The sequence below is a fragment of the Pan paniscus genome, chromosome 10, assembly GCF_029289425.2.
Source record: "Pan paniscus chromosome 10, NHGRI_mPanPan1-v2.0_pri, whole genome shotgun sequence".
NCBI lineage: Eukaryota > Metazoa > Chordata > Mammalia > Primates > Hominidae > Pan > Pan paniscus.
Window position 1 is genome coordinate 15,794,749 of NC_073259.2, and position 19,538 is coordinate 15,814,286.

Consider the following 19,538-nt stretch of genomic DNA (forward strand, 5'->3'; position numbering starts at 1 on the left):
GGCGGGCGCCTGTAGTCCCAGCTACTCGGGAGGCTGAGGCAGGAGAATGGCGTGAACCTGGGAGGCAGAGCTTGCAGTGAGCTGAGATCGTCCCACTGCACTCCAGCCTGGGCGACAGAGCAAGACTCCCTCTCAACAAAAAAAAAAAAGAAAAAGCGAAAAAATTCTCCTGCTGCACGTGGCACCTTTGCGGATTATAGGTTGAGTAGATTATACCCATGGGATTCCTTCTTCACAATTCCATGATTTTGGAATCAAATTTAATCTTTGATCCCCCGTGAAGAAAGTGTTCCATGAAAACTCTATCTCCTTTTAGAAGGTTTTTAATTCTTCAAGAAGTGAGATTTTGTGGTATTTTTTCTCCATATATGAATGGGCCTGATAAATGAGAACTTTGAGTCTTGTGATTATACCTTTTAAATAGGAAGTTAAAAATAATTTCCGTTTGTGTGATGGACAGGTTGAATCTTAAACACTGACTTTCCCTCAAAATATGTTATTCCCAGAGTAGATTAAAATTAGATTAATGTGATTGTCTTTTACTTGAAGCAGGATTTTATGAGCTCCAGTCAACAATTTTACTGGATTGGACTCTCTTACAGTGAGGAACACACCGCCTGGTTGTGGGAGAATGGCTCTGCACTCTCCCAGTATCTGTAAGTTTCTGGCAATCATGGCGTTTTTTGCTCTTTATGAATTTGTCCTTAAATGTGACTAGTAAAGGTAACATCCAGGAGCACTGTAGCTGAAATAACCTTGTCTAGGGCATGAGAATACAGTAAAAGGAAAAAGTACAACAAAATAACAATTTTAGATCTAGGCAGATCTAAACCACTCTAAGTGTTAAAATCAAAACAGAAGATAATGCCTAATGAAAGGAGGTCAGGGATAGAGGACAGTTGGTGCAAAAAAATACTGATAACCATTACATGCTTGCCTATATTATTTTAAGTTTTTTAATTAAAAATATATTATTTTGTAATCACATGGACAACAAAACCAAAACATTACAAATCTCCAGAAAGTGCAATGCATAAGCTCTCTTAGTTCAAATCAAACATTTGAAAGATATTATATTTCATCCTATATCTTTTGTCAGTTAACTGAAGTGCCTTTTTCCTAAATCAATCTTCATACAAGAATGTGAAGAGGGCCAGGGATGATGGCTTGAGTATCCAAGTTAATGCTCAAGTGACATGAAATTTAGTGTATTTGTGGCCATAAAAGAACTTTTAACATATGCTTTATTTTTGCCTTAGTACCAGCATTTGGAAGTATATGTGCATGTACAGATACTCATATACACAGAGGCAGTCCAAAAAAATAGTATATTTATTATTTTATTTATTCTGGTAGACCCCAATATTCTCAGCATGCTCTTATGTTTTATATACTGTAGACTCATTGTCTGTATGTGTGTACTTTTTAAATCTCATTTTCATTTATAAACATGAGATTTGCAGCATCACACAGGGACAAAGTTTATGCTCTGGTTTGTTTTCCTAGACTAGATCAGATAATACATCTTAAATAAAATAGAAGAAAAGCATATCACATATTTAAACCATTAATGACAACAGAAAAACAGCAAGGAAAAAATCCCTGGCCTCAATGCTATTGATTAGTGAGAAAATAACTGGGTATTTTGTAGCATTACACTAGAAAATCATGAAAATTGTGGTTACTGAAAAAAAAAAGGACTCAATATGTTAGTATCTCACTCAAATGCTTTTAAAATTTATATCATTTAATTGAAAAATGCCCTGAACATTCTTACTTCCTTTTTGTGTATGTGAACATTTTCTTCTTCATTACAGATTTCCATCATTTGAAACTTTTAATCCAAAGAACTGCATAGCGTATAATCCAAATGGAAATGCTTTAGATGAATCCTGTGAAGATAAAAATCGTTATATCTGTAAGCAACAGCTCATTTAAATGTTTCTTGGGGCAGAGAAGGTGGAGAGTAAAGACCCAACATTACTAACAATGATACAGTTGCATGTTATATTATTACTAATTGTCTACTTCTGGAGTCTATAAAATGTTTTCAAACAGTGTCATATACAATTGTCATGTATGTGAAACAATGTGTTTTAAAATTGATGAAATTCGTTCACCTACATTTGAGAATTATAAAATTAATATAAAGAATTTTGTATTTTCATTTAATGTATATATTTAATGTTAAATTCAATGTAGTTTTATTACACATTTATGTAATTTTATTTACATTCTTGCTAATTCTCAGCAGAAATTTAAATAAAATTTAATTCACATCAAATAAAATTTACAAAATAAAATTTAACTCACACTGCCCAGGCTGGAGCATAGTGGCAAGATCATAGCTCATTGCAAGCTCAAGTGATTCTCCTGACAGCCTCCCAAGTAGCTAGGACTGCAGGCACCATGTCACTATGCCCGACTAATTTTTAATTTTTAATTTTTTGTCAAGACAAGGTCTCGCTATGTTGCCCAGGCTGGTCTTGAACTCCTGGCCTCAAGGGATTCTCCCACCTTGGATTCCCAAAGTGCTGGGATTATAGGTGTGAACCACCATCCCTGGCCCTCTTCACATTCTTGTATGAAGATTGATTTAGGAAAAATGCATTTCAGGTAACTGACAAAAGATATAGGATGAAAAATAATATCTTTCAAATGTTTAATTTGAACTAAGAGAGCGTATGCATTGCACTTTCTGGATATTTGTAATGTTTTGGTTTTGTTGTCCATGTGATTACAAAATAATATATTTTAATTAAAACATTTAAAATAATACAGGCAAGCATGTAATGATGATCAATATTTTTTTGCACCAACTATCCTATATCCCTGACCTCCTTTCATTAGGCATTATCTTCTGTTTTGATTTTAACGCTTAGAGTGGTTTTCTCTGTTATGAATCAAAGCTGATCTATTTTCATCATTTTTGTGATGAAAAAATTAATTTTGATTGACTTAGGATGGAAGGATTTGGACTGGGTGCGGTGGTTTATGCCTGTAATCCCAGCACTTTGGGAGGCCAAGGTGGGTGGATCACTTGAGGTCAGGAGTTTGAGACCAGCCTGGCCAACATGGTGAAACCCTGTCTCTACTAAAAATACAAAAATTGGCTGGGTGTGGTAGTGCACACCTGTAATCCCAGCTATTTGGGAGGCTGAGTCGAGAGGATCCCTTGAACCTAGGAGGCGGAGGTTGCAGTGAGTCGAGATTGCACCACTGCACTCCAGCCTGGGCGACAGAGCCAGACTCCTCTCCAAAAAAAAAAAAAAAAAGATGAAAGGATTTGGAACCTTAATTGCATCTGAAAAACTGCCTCACCTTTGTTATTTAGTGTACTCTAACCACGGAGTAACATCCCATCATAATCCCAAATCCTACTCAAACAAAAGGAGAAGGGATTATGCAGGTGTACACTAGGCCACTGGTGTACCAATTAGAAACCACTTTAGAGTTATCCCTACTGTACCCACATAATCCTAAAAATATGTTACAACTGCTACTTCATAGTTTATGCCACTTATTTTATTTTTTACTTTTATTATTTTTTTTTCTGAGACACGGTTTCATTCCCATTGCCCAGGCTGTAGTGCAATGATGCAATCATGGTTCACTGCAGCTTCAACTTCCCAGGCTCAAGGGATCCTCCCACCTCAGCCTTCTGAATACTTGGGACTCAGGTGCGAGCCATCATGCTCAGCTAATTTTTTGTATCATTTGTAGAAATGGGGTTTTGTATTGTTGCCCAGGCTGATCTTGAACTCCTGGGGTCAAGGATTCTGCCCGCCTTGGCCTCCTAAAGGGCTGGAATTACAGGCATAAGCCACTGTGCCCGGCCAGTTTATATAATTTAAACACTGCCTTTTGGTTCCTTAATTCGCATATGCTAGGACAAGTAATTATTATTTTATTTTATTTTACTTTAAGTTCTGGGTTACATGTGCAGAACCTGCAGGTTTGTTACATAGGTATACATGTTCCAAGGTGGTTTGCTGCACCTATCGACCCATCATCTAGGTTTTAAGTCCCACATGCATTAGGTATTTGTCCTAATGCTCTTCCTCCCCTTGCCCCCCACCCCCCGACAGGCCTTGGTCTGTGATGTTCCCCTCCCTGTGTCCATGTGTTCTCATTGTTCAACTCCCACTTATTAGTAAGAACATGTGGTGTTTGGTTTTCTGTTCCTGTGTTAGTTTGCTGAGAATGATGGTTTCCAGCTTCATCCATGTCCCTGCAAAGGACATGAACTCATTATTTTTTATGGCTGCATAGTATTCCATGGTGTATATGTGCCATATTTTCTTTATCCAGTCTATCACTGATGGGCATTTGGGTTGGTTCCAAGTCTTTGCTATGGTAAATAGTGCTGCAATAAACATACGTGTGCATGTGGGGACAAGTAATTATTTTCTGTTTTTCTCAATACATTAATTATTGGTTCCTCCGTTAGTTGTGAAGTCCTAATTAGGGAAAAGGAGTTAGGCTGGCGGGAGCAGGGAAAAGCAGAAAGAGAAAGCAGATAAGCTATGAGTCTGCCTTTCTTCATGGTCCAGGATATGGGCCATGTGCTAAACTATTATCAGACACCTGCAAGTTAGCTCACTGCAACCTTGGCATTATCAGTACTGGACAAAGCCCTCTGCAGCATACAGCATAAACACTATTCCATAAAATCCTAAGCAAGCCTTTGTTTCTTTGCAGTCAGCTTTTCTTCTGCTGATGCTGCCTGTTGCCTCCCTGGAAACATATTTTCCTACTTTTCTTTAATAAATCTGCCTTCCTTTACCTACAGCTATCTTGGTAAATTCTTTTACCTCAATGCCACCGGCCCAGATAGCCGTTGCTCACCCACAATATTAGTGTATTAGTCCATTCTTATGCTGCTAATAAAGATATACCCAAGACTGGGAAATTTATAAAATAAAGACATTTAATTGACTCACAGTTCTGCAGGGTTGGAGAAGCCTCAGGAAACTTACAGTAATGACAGAAGGGAAAGCAAACACATCCCTCTACGCATGGCAGCAGAAAGGAGACGTGCTGAGCAAAAGGAAAAATACCCTCTTATTAAATCATCACATCTAGTGAGAACTCACTCACTATCATGAGAACAGCAAAGAGGTAACTACCCCCATGATTAAATTACCTCCTACCAGTTCCCTCACATGATACGTGAGGATTAGGGGCACTACAATTCAAGATGAGATTTGGGTGGGGACACAGCCAAGCCGTATCAGTTAGTGACATCTGTATTCTCATATTGCATGCATAAGAAAGTGAGTTATTTTACAGCTGAACTGGGACAGCTCTTTGCTTATTTCCAGAGATGCCTAGGTGTCTGTTTTTGACTCTTGGCCATGATATGGGTAGTAGGCTAACTAACTAGCTAACAAATGGTTTATGGTGAGTTCTTTAAAGTTCAAAATCCCTCAGTGGAATCCAGGGTCAATTTGTTTATTGATAGCTTCCATATGAGATAATTACAGATCTTGTCTCTGCTGTGTGACCAGACACAGATAAAAGACTGCAAGAAATTTCAGTTTCAGCTCTCATGAAACCAAGTTTCATCTCACAAATATCAGGTTTCATCCAGAGATGAATGGTGTCTTTGCGCAAATATCTCTTGGTCCCACACTGCTTGTTTGAATTCTCTTTCTCATGCGGTATCATATTCCTTTCACTTATTAAAAAGTTTTTCATGGCTGGGCGCGGTGGCTCAAGCCTGTAATCCCAGCACTTTGGGAGGCTGAGGCGGGTGGATCACGAGGTCAGGAGATTGAGACCATCCTGGCTAACACGGTGAAACCCCGTCTGTACTACAAGTACAAAAAAATTAGCCAGGCATGGTGACAGGCACCTGTAGTCCCAGCTACTGGGGAGGCTGAGGCAGGAGAATGGCGAGAACCCGGGAGACGGAGTTTACAGTGAGGTGAGATCGCGCCACTGCACTCCAGCCTGGGCGACAGAGGAGACTCCGTCTCCAAAAAAAAAAAAAAAAAAAAAAAAAAAAGCTTTTCATAAGTATGCTCATTAGAACCTTATAATTCATTTCAGTTATCTACACCTGGAAATGTTAGTTCTATAATTTTGGACTTTCTGAAACTTTTCTCTTTATATCCTAACGCAGGGGTTGAAAAACTTTTCTCAAAAAACTCTATAGCATATATTTTCAACTTTGTGGACCAGTCTCTGTTGAAACTTCTCAACCTTGCCATGGTGGTGCTAAAGAAGACATAAATAATACAAAAATGAATGGTTTGACTGTGTTACAAAAGAATTTTATTGACAAAACATATGGTGAGACAGATTTGGTCCACAGGCCATAGTTTGCCAACATGTGCCCAAGTATGTAAGATGAGAATATAAGGCCATAAATTCTACTCTCTGCTTTATTCTTTTCCAGGTCACTTCTTACCAGTTGTAAATGTAGTTACAAATTTTGCTATATGAAAACAGTTATGTCTGTTACTATCAATCTGTGTTCATTTTAAAGGGTGACAATCTACAAATTATGTGTTATAGACAAGTTGCAAGATGTCCACCAATGATTCCCACCTTGTGCTATACATGCCTTTGTGGAATTTCTTTCCACATTGTATCAAGGTTGCTCTGTGTGACCAATGAAATAAAGTGGAAATGATGATATTTCATTTCTGAGAATAGGTCATCAAAGATAGTATGACTTCCTTTTTCCTGTCTCCCAGATTACTTGATCTTGGGAAAACCAGTTACAATGTCATGAGCAGCCCTGTTGAAAGGACCATGTGGCAAGGAACTGAAGACTCTTACACACAGCCAACAAGGAACTGAAGTCTATTTCCAATAGCCATGCTATGAGCCTTCTTTGCTTGTATAGGCTCCAGTCTTAGTCAAGCCTTCAGATGATTACAGCCCCCAGCCAACACCTTGACGGCAACCTCATGAGAGACCCTGAGCTAGGTCCATCCTGCTATGCTGTTCGAGGATTCCTCACTCTCAGAAGCTGTGTGAAATAGTAAAGTGTTTATTCTTTTTTTTTTTTTTTTTTTTGAGACAGAGTCTCACTCTGTCACCTGGGCTGGAGTGCAGTGGGGCCATGTCGGCTCACTGCAACTTCTGCCTCCTGGATTCAAGCAATTCTCCTGCCTCAGCCTCCTGAGCAGCTGGGATTACAGGTGTGCACCACCACTCCTGGCTAATTTTTTTGTATTTTTAGTACAGACAGGGTTTCACCATGTTGGTCAGGCTGGTCTTGAACTCCTGACCTCAGGTGATCTGCCTACCTCGCCCTCCCAAAGTGCTGGGATTACAGGCGTGAGCCACTGCGCCCAGCCATAACTTTTATTCTTTTAAGTCACTAAATATTAACGTGTCACATAGCAATAATCAATACATATTTTGGTACCAAGAATGAAGTTACTGTTATAAAGAAAAAAAAAACCACTAAAATTTTGGAGTGCTTGAAAACAGGCAGTGGATGGAGGCCAAAAGGACAGGAAAGACTGAAACCTTCTAGTATGGGCTTATAGTAGGGAAGTGAAAACATATTAGAAACTGGAGAAAGTAAAAATCTTTCTATTTAGTACCAGAAAGTTTAGCAACACTTTTGTCTGTAGCATTGTGGAAGGTAGAAAATGTACTTAATGATTTAAGAGAATGCTCTAAAGTTATTTCCAACTAGAGTGTTGAATATGCTGTCTGATTTCTTCCTGCTACTTATATTACAATGCTATAGAACACACATAAGCTAATGGAAGGGCTGTTGAGCAAAAGAAGACAGAACTTGATAGTTTTGAGATTCCTGGACTCCCAAATGTTAGCATGTCAAAAATGCTAAAATTGAGAAATAGATTCTGAGCAAAGATCCAATCTAGAGTGCTCTCAGGAAGGCATGATTCTAAACAAGAAGGTGTGCGTGTGACTAAAATTTCCTGTAAATATCATAGAAAGAACACAAGTAGTGCCTCAATTCAGTCAGACGAAGATTTATAAAGGTCAAATAATAGGGCTTCTAGGAAGCCCTAGGGCATTGTCCCTCAGGTATCTCAGCAGAAGCTCCAGGTAGAGAGAAGATTGAAGAGATTTATGTGTGCGGTTTTTACAAATAGAGTTCATAGAAAACCTGAAAACATTTTTGAGATGACTATGTCAGTAGAAAAATGACAATGAAGTGCTACCTTTTATTCAAAAGTAAGAATAATTCAAAGGACAGAACTAAGAGCCTGTAAGGTGGATCCAAGAGTTATGAAGAGTGATTTTATAAGCAGAAATAGGACTGAGTCCTAATCAAATGAGTCCCGACATTTGCTATGCTAGATTTTAAATTATTATGCATCAGTGACTCCTTTGTAATTCTCATGCCCCTCCCTCTTTTGAACAAGGATGTCTATAGTTTGTTCTTTCGAATGTGGAGTGTATAAGGGAAGGAAATCTCTAGTATTGTTAATTTCACAAGCCTTCAGATGGAGAAAAATGATACTCAAGAAGCTAAACTTAAGGAACTTCACCTGATGAGTCTCACTCATACCTGGATGTGACAAATTTCGGACTTTGAACTGACATTGTAACGGAATGAGATTTGGCAGTTGGTGTAGATTTTGTATGTGGGAGGGACATAAATCATTTGGGGCCAAAGATTAGACTCTTGTAAACAGCTTCCTATATGCTCCCAATGATCCCTGTTTCTTGGAATTTAACCCTTTTGATATAATCAATTACATTGTATAAGGGTTGATCAGTGTGACCAAGAGAATAAGGCAGAAGTTATCGCATATCACTTTTGAGGCTAGATTATAAAAGACAGTATGTCTTTGGCGTTGCCCTTTCTCATATCATCTGATTTGGTGGAAGCCAGCTACCTTGTCGTGAGCAACTCTTTTAAGCGTTCCATGTGGCAAAGAACTGAGGCCTCCTATAAACAGCTAGCAAGGAACTGCAGCCATCTTGTAGACAGCCTTGTGCACGAGCCTCCTTGGTTCAACTCTTCAGCCAGTGTCAAGCCTTAGAAAATACAACCCAACCTACATTTTTACTGCAACCTCATGAGGGATCCTGAGCTAGAACCACCTAGCACAGTTGCTGTTGATTTCTGACCTCAGAAACTGTGAAGTGAAATATTTTGTTGTTTTAAGCTTACGAGTTTGAGGATAATTTGTTCTTTATAGTAGTTAGCTGATACAATATGTTTCATCAACATGACCTCATGAATAGAGAACATTTATTTATTTATTGAGATTGAGTCTCACTCTGTCACCCAGGCTGGAGTGCAGTGGCACAGTCTTGGCTCACTGCAACCTCTGCCTCGCTGGTTCAAGCGATTCTCATGCCTCAGCCTCCCCAGTAGCTGGGATTACAGGCACCCACCACCATGCCTGGCTAATTTTTGTATTTTCAGTAGACATGAGGTTTTGCCATGTTGGCCAGGCTGGTCTCCAACTCCTGGCCTCAAGTGATCCACCTGCCTCGGCCTCCTGAAGTGCTGGGATTACAGGCATGAGCCATTGTGTCTGGCCAAATAGAGGACATTTTAGAGCCCAATAGTAAGCTAGGATTATATTTCCTTCTTTGAGGTTCTATTGTTATAACCCTTATACAATAAAAAACAACTCTTCTGCCAGATTAAAGTTTTTTGTTTTTTGTTTTTTTTTAGTTCTCAATTGTGTTATATAACCCATGAGTGTCTCTTTATTCTCACTGGAAATATCCTTCCAAGAGCTCTTACCCACCTGCTGTTGTTTGGACTGGCACCTTACTAGACCTGCTCCACAAACTGCCGTCATGAAATTTTTCTTCACTAATTTTCTCATTTACACTAACTACTTCATTGATTACAGTTTACCTCTTCATATATTTTTAATTGAGCAAAAACACAATAAAGAATACCTATCTTAAATTTACACGTAAACATTTAAGCTATGTCTACACTTACACGATTACTACCAGATTGCAATAGAGACTACCTACCACCACCAAGACTCTCTTGCTGTTTGCTAATTGATACTGTCTCCCCTGTTCCAAGAAAACTGCTACTCTGATTTCTGAAAATATAGGTTTATTTAGCCTGTTCTTTAATTTCATATAAATGGAAGCTTAGCATGTATGATCTTTGTGGCTTCTGTTGCTGAGCATTACGTCTGTGAGATACATCCATATATTTGTGCAGCAGTAGCTCCTCACTTTTATTGTCATGTAGAATTCATAAGACTGTATCACAATTTGCTTATTTATTCTAATATTGTTCAACATTTGAGTCATTTCCACTTTTCACTATTATGAGTAAAATTGCTATAAACATTTTAATATAGCTCTTGTGGGACATGTGGCTTCATATCTTTTGAGTGTACGCCTAGGAGTTGAATTTCTAAGTCATAAGCTGTCATATATTTAGGCCCTTTAGTTCATGCTTTAAAAACTAGTGATAATTTATTTATAAAGCTTATTTATAATTTCACTGGCAGTTTATGTGAGTGTTACTCTGTATTCTTGACAATACATAGTATTATGAATTATTTTAGTCTAAGGACCTTCTGGATACTATGCATTTGCATACAATTGTACATTTAATTTCCATCTTCCAAATGAATAATGACGCTTACCCCTCATCTTTTTTTTTCATTTTTATATCCCCTTCTATGTAGTGCTTGTTTAAGCTTTTAGCCATTATTTTTAACAGCAATGTTGCAGTATAATTGAGATACTTTAAGCATACTTTATATGCTTAAAGTATGACATTTGATGTATTTCCATATCTATGCATCTGTGAAACCATCACCTCAGCAATATATAAAACACCTACTAACCTCAAAAGTATCCTTTCCCCTATGTATAAAATACTTCCTCTTGCTCCTCCCCTCACAGATGAGTATTGTACTGTATTCTGTTACAATAGATTTGCCTTTCTATGTTTTATATAGATAGAATCATATAATATGTACATCTGTGTTCTAGATTTTTCATTCAGCATCATAATAGTTTTTATACTCATCTATGTTGATACATGTATCAATAGTTAATTCCCTTTTATTTCTTATTTCTTTCCTTTTTTTTTTTTTTTTTTGAGACTGAGTATTGCTCTATCACCCAGATTAGAGTGCAGTGGTGTGATCTCAGCTCACTGCAACCTTCACCACCTGGGTTCAAGTTATTCTCATGCCTCAGCCTCCCCAGTAGCCGAGATTACAGATGCCCACCACCACGCCCAGCTAATTTTTGTATCTTTAGTAGAGACGGGGTTTCACCATGTTGACCAGTCTTGTCTCGAACTCCTGACCTCAACTGCTCCACCTGCCTTGACCTCCCAAAGTGCTGGAATTACAGGCGTGAGCCACCACGTCCAGCCGATTCCTTTTTACTTCTGAGAGTCTTCTGATCCTTGAATAAAGTATGTTTCTTGTACCTCAATATGCTTAATTTTTTCCTTCTGGCTTTCGTTTTAGGTTCAGGGTATATATGTAGGCTTCTTATATGAGTACATTGCATGTTGCAGCGGTTTGGTGTACAGATAATTTTGTCATCCTGGTAATCAGCATAGTACCTGACAGGCAGTTTTTCTATCCTCACCCTTCTCCCTCTCCCCTCCAAGTAGGCCCCAGTGTCTATTGTTTCCTTTTTTTGTGTGCCTGTGTACTCCATGGTTAGCTCCCACTTATAAGGGAGAATATGTGGTTTTTGGTTTTCTGTTCTTCCATTGATTTGCTTAGGATAATGGCCTCTAGTTCTATCCATGTTCCTGCAAAGGACATGATTTTTTTCTTTTTTATGTCTGCATAGTATTCCATGGTGTATATGTACCACATTTTCTTTACCTAGTCCATTGTCTCAATATACTTAAGTTATACTCAGTAATGTTTTGTAGTTTTTAATATTCAGGCCTTTTATGTTTTTATGAGATTTCCCCAAAGTAGTCTATTGTTTTTAATGCTATTATACATTTTATTTTCTAATTTCAAATGTTTTATTTTAAAATTGTAAGTATATATGTATATGTGTGTGTGTGTATATATATATATATATATATATATTCATTTACACAGTTGATTCTAAGTGTATCTTTTATTGTTCAACCTGCCTAAATTCACTTATCCTAGCAGCATTTCTGTAGATTTCATTGGGTTATCTGCATAGATGAATAAAGACAGTTTTTACCTCTTTCTTTTGAAAACTGTGTGCCTTTAATTCTTTTTATCACCTTGTCACAGTGGCCAGAATATTCAACACAAAGTTGAATACAAGTGGTGAGTAAATACCCTTGTTTTGCTATTGATCTTAGAGCATGAATATTCACTTTTTTTTACCTTTATGCTTAATTTTAGCTGTAGGATTTTCATAAATGACCTTTACTAGGTTGAGAAAGTTCCCTCCTATTCCTAGTCTGATGAGAATTTTTATAAGGAGTACATATGACATATGCTTTTATTAAATGTTTTATTCTGCCTCGATTGAAATCAGATAGTTTTTATTTCCCAGTTATAAACCTCAGTTGTTCATGTTATCTTTTTTACGTATCTTTGCAGATGCTTTGCTAATTTTTTAAAATTTTATTTTATTGAGGTAAATACAACATAAGATCTATCCTCTTAACAAATTTTCAAGTCTACAGTACAGTATTATTAACAATAGGTACAATGTTGTATATTAGATCTCTATAATTTATTCCTCTTGCATAATTGAGGCTTTATGCCCTTTGATTAACGACGTCCCATTTTTTCCTCTCTCCATTCCTGGCAACCACCATTCTATTCTCTGATTTTATAAGCTTGACCACTTTAGATATTTCACGTAAGTGGAATCATATAGTATTTATCCTGTGACTTGTTTATTTCATTTAGCATAATGTCCTCAAGTTTCATCCACATTGTTACATATTGCAGGATTTCATTTTTAAGGCTGGATAATATTCTATTGTATGTGCATGTACACGTTGGCTACTGTGACTAGTATAGCAATGGACAGTAGTATACTAATATTTCTTTGAGATTCTTATTTCAATTCTTTTGCATAATTACCCAGAAAGGGGATTGGTGGATCATATGGTAGTTCTATTTTTAATTTTTTGAGAAATCACCATCCTGTTTTCCACAGAAGCAGCACAATTTTTCATTCCCACCAAAGTGTTCAAGGGGTCTAATTACCCCACGTACTTCTCAACACTTGTCTTTCATTTGTTTGATAATAGCCATCCTTATAAGTGAGAGATGATATTTGGTGGTTATAATTTGCATTTCCCTGATGATTAGTGATATTGAGCATCATTTCATATGCCCATTGACCCTTTGTACGTTTTTTATGAAGAAATGACCATTCAAGTCTTTGGTACATTTTTTAATTGGGTTACTTGTGTTTTTTTAATATTGAGTTGTAGGAGTTCTTTATATGTTTTGGATATTGACTCCTTTTCTGATATATGATTTGCAATTATTTTCTCCCATTCTGTAGATCATCCTTTCATTCCATTGGTTATTTCCTTTGTGAACCCTGAAAATTTGAGACAGGTCTCAGTTAATTTAGAAAGTTTATTTTGCAAAGGTTGAGAACATATGCCCATAACACAGCCTCACCTCAGAAGGTCCTGCTGACATGTGCCCAAGGTGGTCAGGGCACAGTTTGGTTTTATACATTTTAGGGAGACATGAGACATCAATCAACATATGTAAAATGAACAGTGGTTTGGTCTAGAAAGGTGGGACAATTCAAAGCAGAAGTGAAACAACTGGAAGCAAGGAGGGGGCTTCCAGGTCACAGGTAAGAGACAAATGGTTGCACCTTTTTGTTTCTGATTAGCCTTTCCAAAGGAGGCAACCAGATATGCATTTATCTCAGTGAGCAAAGAGATGACTTTGAATAGAATGGGGGGCTCCCAGGTCACAGGTAAGGGACAAATGGTTGCATCTTTTTGTTTCTGATTAGCCTTTCCAAAGGAGGCAATCAGATACTTATTTATCTCAGTGAGCAAAGAGATGACTTTGAATAGAATGGGAGGCAGTTTTGCCCTAAGCAGTTCCCAGCTTGAATTTTCCCTTTTGTTGAGTGATTTTGGGGGCCCAAGATATTTTCCTTTCACACCTTTGATGTGAACAAGCTGTTTGTTTGCTATAGTCCTACTTGTCTATTCTTGCTTTTGTTGTCTGTGCTTTTGGTGTCAGATTGATGATATCATTGCCAAAACCAACGTCAAAAGGTTTTCCTCTATGTTTTCTTTGAAGGGCTTTACATTTTCAGTACTTACATTTAGGCTTTTAATCCATTTGAAATTTATTTTTGCATATGGTGTAAGATAAGCAATTTCTTTGCAATATGGATGTTCATTTTTCCCGTCACTGTTTGTTGAAGAAACTGTCATTTTCCCTTAAATAGTCCTGCCACCCAAAGACCATTTAACCATATTTGCAAAGTTTATTTCCAAGTTCTCCAATCTGTTTAATTGGTCTATATGTTCATCTTTATGCCAGTGCCATATTGTTTCAATTATTGTAGCTTTGTAATATATTTTGATATCAGGAAGTTTGAGGCCTCTGGCCTTCTGTTTCTTGCTCAAGATTTGTTTGGCTATTCAGGGCTTTTTGTGGTTCCATGTATATTTTAGTATCATTGTTTTCCTAATTCTAAAATGCCATTGAGGTCTTGATAGGTATTGCACTAAATCTGTAGATCACATTGTGAAATACAAATATTTTAACTATATGAAGTCTTTTAATAAATGAATATAGGAGGATTTTGCATGTTGATTTTGTACCCTGCAACTTTACTTGGTTTTAGGAGGCTTTTTTGTGGATTCTTTAGAGCATGCCATAGGCAAACAGGGACCATTGTACTTCTTCTTTTACAATCCGTATGTTGTTAATTTCTTTTCCTTGCCTAAGAGCTTTAAGTAGGACAAGGGTTAAATAGAAATGGCAAGTGCAAACATCCTTGCCATGTTTCTGATGTCAGAGGAAAAGTTCAGCTTTTTCCATAGCATGATATTAGCTATGCACTTTACATATAGGGCCTTCAAAATGTTGAAATATTTTTCTCAAATTCTAGGTTGGCACGAGTTATCATCATAAAATGGGTATTAAATTTTGTGAAAACTTTTTTTCTGAATCTATTGAGATGCACAGGTGACATTTATCCTTCATTCTATTAATGTGGTATATTACATTAATTGAGTTTGTATGTTAGGCTATCCTTGCACCCCAGGGATAAATGCCACTTGCTTATGGCATATACTCCTTTTAGTGTACTGTTGAATTAATTTTGCTACTACTTTGTTGAGGATTTTTGCATCTACGTTTACTAGACATATTGGCTTATAGTTTTCTTGTGGTATCTTTGACAAGCTTTGGTGTAATGGTAATGCTGGCCACATAAAATTAGTTTGAAAGTATTTATTCTTTTTAAATTTTTACATAATAGCTTGGGAAAGATGGGCATTAATTTCTCCTTAAATATTTGGTGGCTTCACCAGAAAAGCCATCTTGTCCTGGGAATTTTTTTGTTGTAAGTTTCTTGATTACTGATTCAATCTTCATTCTAGTTATAGATACGCTCATATTTTCTATTTCTTCATAATTCAGTCTTGGTAGGTCCTTGTCTTTGTGAATTTTTTCATTTCTTCTAGGTTATCCAATTTGTTGGCCTATAATTGTTCTTAGTTGTCTCTTACCATCTTTTATATTTCTGTGGCATCAGTTGCAATGTCTTATTTCTGATTTCGTTTATTTAAGGCCTCTCTTCTTTTTCTTAGTCTAGCTAAAGGTTTGTCAAGTTATTTATATTTTCCAAAAACTAACTCTTAGTTTTGTTTACTTTTTGTATTTCCTTTCCATTCACTATTTTATTTCTGAACTAATCTTTATTATTTTCTTTATTCTTCTAAATTTGAACTTTGTTTGTTCTTTTCTACTTTTCTAGTTGCTTGGGATATGTATTAGTCCATTTTCACACTGTTGATAAAGACTTAACTGAGAGACTGGGTAATTTGTAAAGAAAAAGAGGTTTAATGGACTCACAGTTCCACGTGGCTGGGGAGGCATCACTATCATGGCAGAAGGTAAAACACATGTCTCACATGGCGGCAGACAAGAGAGAATGAAAGCCAAGCCAAAGGGGGTTTCCCCTTATAAAACCATCAGATTTCATAAGACTTATTCACTACCATGAGAACAATATGGGGGAAACCACCCCCATGATTCAATTATCTCCCACTGGGTCCCTCCACCAACATGGGGGAATTATGGGAGCTACAATTCAAGATGAGATTTGGGTGGGGACACAGCCAAACCATATCAAGGTATAAAGTGCATTGTTTGAGACCTTTCTTTTTTCTTAATGCAGATATTCATCACTATAAACTTTTCTTTTAGCCCTACTTTTACTACATCCCATAAGTTTTGTTATACTTTATTTTTGTTTTCATTTATTCTAATGTGTTTTTAAATTTCCCTTTTGATTTATTCTTTGCAGATTGGTTGTTCAAAAATGTATTGTTAAATTATCACATATTTATTAGTTTTCCTTTTGCAACTGATTTCTAGTTTCATTCCCTTGATGCTGTAAAAGATACTTGATATGACTTCAATTTTCTTAATTTTCTTAAGACTTCTTTTATGACCTAACATATGATCTATCCTGCAGAATGATCCATGTGCACTTGAGAAGAATGTATACTCTGCTGCTGTTGGATGGAATGTTCTGCACATGTCTGTAGGTGACTTGACTTGCAATGTTGATCAGGTCATCTGGGTCTTTGTTGCCTTTATGTTTGGTTGTTCTACCCATTATTAAAAGTGAGCACTGAAATCTCCTACTGTTATTGTATTGCTATCTATTTCTCCCTTAAGTTCAGTCAATGTTTGCTTTATACCTTTAGATACTCTGATGTTGGGTGCATATATGTTTAAAATTATTATATCCTCCAATGTGAATTGACGCCTTTATCATTATGTAATGTCCTTCTTTTTTTCTTGTGACAATTTTTGACTTAAAATCTATTTTTTATAATATCAGTAAAGGCATTTTTTGTTGTCTTTTAGTTAATATTTGGCAAAGGATTTTTGCAGTCTTCTTCAACCTTCATGCTAGTCCAACTGGCTTTCTTTTTTTCTTGGTAGATTCCAGGCATCTAGAATATCCCAGGTCCTGTCAGTGCTCTGAGATAAACAGGAATAAAGCTAGCTCCTCAGGCAATCTCCAGAAAATATGGATTATCAGATGTTTAGTTCAACTTTTTCCCCCAAGGAGAAGCTGAGAGTTAAAGGTTTTGGTCCACTCACTCCATCTTGATCCAAGGAGTGGTTGAAACTGCCAGCTCACCCCACTACCTATGTTCTTGCTGGTCCCGCGCAGCCAGGCTATGCTTGGTTCTATCAGTACACTGAGACAGGCTAGAGAGAAGCCAGTCTTAGGAGTAGCCCCTGGAAAAATTGGGGAATTGGATATGCCATCCATCATTTATTAAGCAAGAGCAAAGCTGGGAGCAGGGGAGTTTCTCCCTGGTTTTTTGGCACTGTGCTGGGGGCAGGAATTAGGGAAGGAGTGTACCTTAGATTTCCCTAAGGCTTCAACATGAGTAGTTTCACCAACAGCATTGGAGCATCTCAACTAGTTTCTTAATTTCCCACAAAGAAAATTTGTCTATGAATTTTTGGTTGAATTGGTGTGTTTGTAGAGAGAAAAGAGACCAGGGCTTCCCACTCTGTCATCTTGCTAATTTTACTCCACCATTTATTTTATAATTTAAATATATAAAAATAAGATACATATTTATAATTTATGTGTATGTATATGTATATATTTTAAATTTAATGTATATATAAAAACATTTTCTGTATTTCTAAATTGGAATACAATACAATGAAATTTAATTGCATCTTAAATGGACAAAATATTACCATGCGTAAATGGAAAAAATTGTGGCTGGAGTTATCTCATGATGGAGAGAACAAATACCACTGTACACAATGCCACCAAACATCCTGTACGAGCTATGATAACACAATCCCATATAGTACTAAGTAGGCTTTCTGATATTTTCTACTTACCAACTGAGGTTTTCTTAAATATGTTCTTAGAAGTGTTTCTAGCTATGATGCACATATATTGTAAAATCCAATGTAATATTTTTTCATACATGGTTTTAATTGCTCCAACATTAAAATGGTTAGACTTGCATTTTTTCAGCCAACATAGTCGACAGCTGTTTGTTAAAACACTAAATAAATTACACAGACAGGCTACAAGAAAGTAAGCATGTACATTAAGAACATAGTCACCTGAGGTTAACATTTTAGAATTCTTATTTATTGAGAGCTTATAATAAGTCTTCCATACAACCTTTGACAGGTTTGAAGTATGAAATAGATTTCAGAGTAAGGATTTAAGAGAAAGGGCACTTTAACAACAGTAGCTAAATCCTCAGTTTCTCACATTGCAGAGATGGTTGCCTAATCCCAGATAACTCCTATCTCTCCCCCAAACTCATAAAATTAATAAGAAAAGCAAATAAAACCACATAATACCTTACCCTTTCAACATCTCTAGGAGACATAGAGTATCACAACCTTCAAATTACCTATAAATAGAGAAAAAATATTGCAAAAGAACACTTGCTCCTGCCTACCACTGAATACCTGCGGTGGAGGGTAGGGAGATTAGTCTTTAACATACTCAGAAGAGAAGACTAGAGGACATAAATGAATCACAGATACAATAAACCCTGAAAGATAAAACTTCAACAATCAATGCCAGAATACTTAACACAATTTTGGACTTGGTAGTTCATAGTACTGGGAAAAGGCTTGAAACTCAAGACCAGAAGTGGAAAACTTGGAAAGGAAAACAATGGTTTCTGGGAGAGAAGCAGAAATAAAGGAGTGACACTCCTTAGAAATGTGACTATCAAAGCAAATAAGTAATATGAGGGACTTTAGAATCCTGCAGAAAGGAAAGAGAAAAAAGACACGACTATCATTTGCCCTTCCCAATCCCATCATCACCACCACCCACAGAGGACGCTATGCTGAATAGGACAGAACTGACAGAAGAGGGAGCTCTCTAACTAGGTTCCTTGTCCACGAAACAGGAATAGGAAAAAGCAGACCATATTTATGTGAAACCTCTTTAAAACTTCAGATAATGTAAATAAAAATATTTTTCTTTTGAAAAATCACTCACTCAAAAAAGGAAACAACCACTAAGCAGATGAAAAGTGTAATAAACACTGCAAATTGAATTAGACATTCTAACGCAATCATAAAAACAAGAACACAAATGCCAAAAAAAAATAAGGTTGGTATGAAACAGGAGGTGAACTGTGAGAGGTAATAGTATACCACAGTAAAATAATGAACAAAGATTTATAAGACGAATGTTAGCAATAAGAAAGGGGTTGCAATTCTGATGCCAAAGAAGTAGACATAAAAACAGAACTAAATGAGGCAAAGAAAGATGTTGTATAATGTTAAAATCTACATACTGCAATGAAGAGTACATAGTTAAGAGTTTATGTAGTAATTAATACACTATTTATATAAAATACAAATTACAAGAGATGCAAGAAAAAAAAGACCATAACATATTAA

At 36.7% G+C, this 19,538-nt stretch overlaps 1 protein-coding gene across 5 annotated transcripts in view; it reads left to right on the forward strand.

Annotated features, from left to right (window-relative positions):
• Positions 1–19,293, forward strand: part of KLRD1 (killer cell lectin like receptor D1) — a 97,221-nt gene extending 77,928 nt beyond the window's left edge. For 2 of the 5 annotated variants that reach the window (XR_010108809.1, XR_010108808.1), the window contains 4 exons: positions 553–656; positions 1,818–1,918; positions 2,456–2,616; positions 4,946–19,293. Coding sequence is in view for 3 of the 5 variants with exons in the window: in XM_055095385.2 (XP_054951360.1) it covers positions 553–656; positions 1,818–1,918; positions 2,456–2,490 (240 nt within the window). In the remaining 2 variants the exon portion in view is untranslated. Of the gene's footprint in view, positions 1–552; positions 657–1,817 lie in introns of all 5 variants that reach the window. The other 3 variants (XM_055095385.2, XM_063593002.1, XM_057299376.2) reach the window with 2 other exon arrangements.
• Positions 19,294–19,538: the final 245 nt, after the last annotated feature.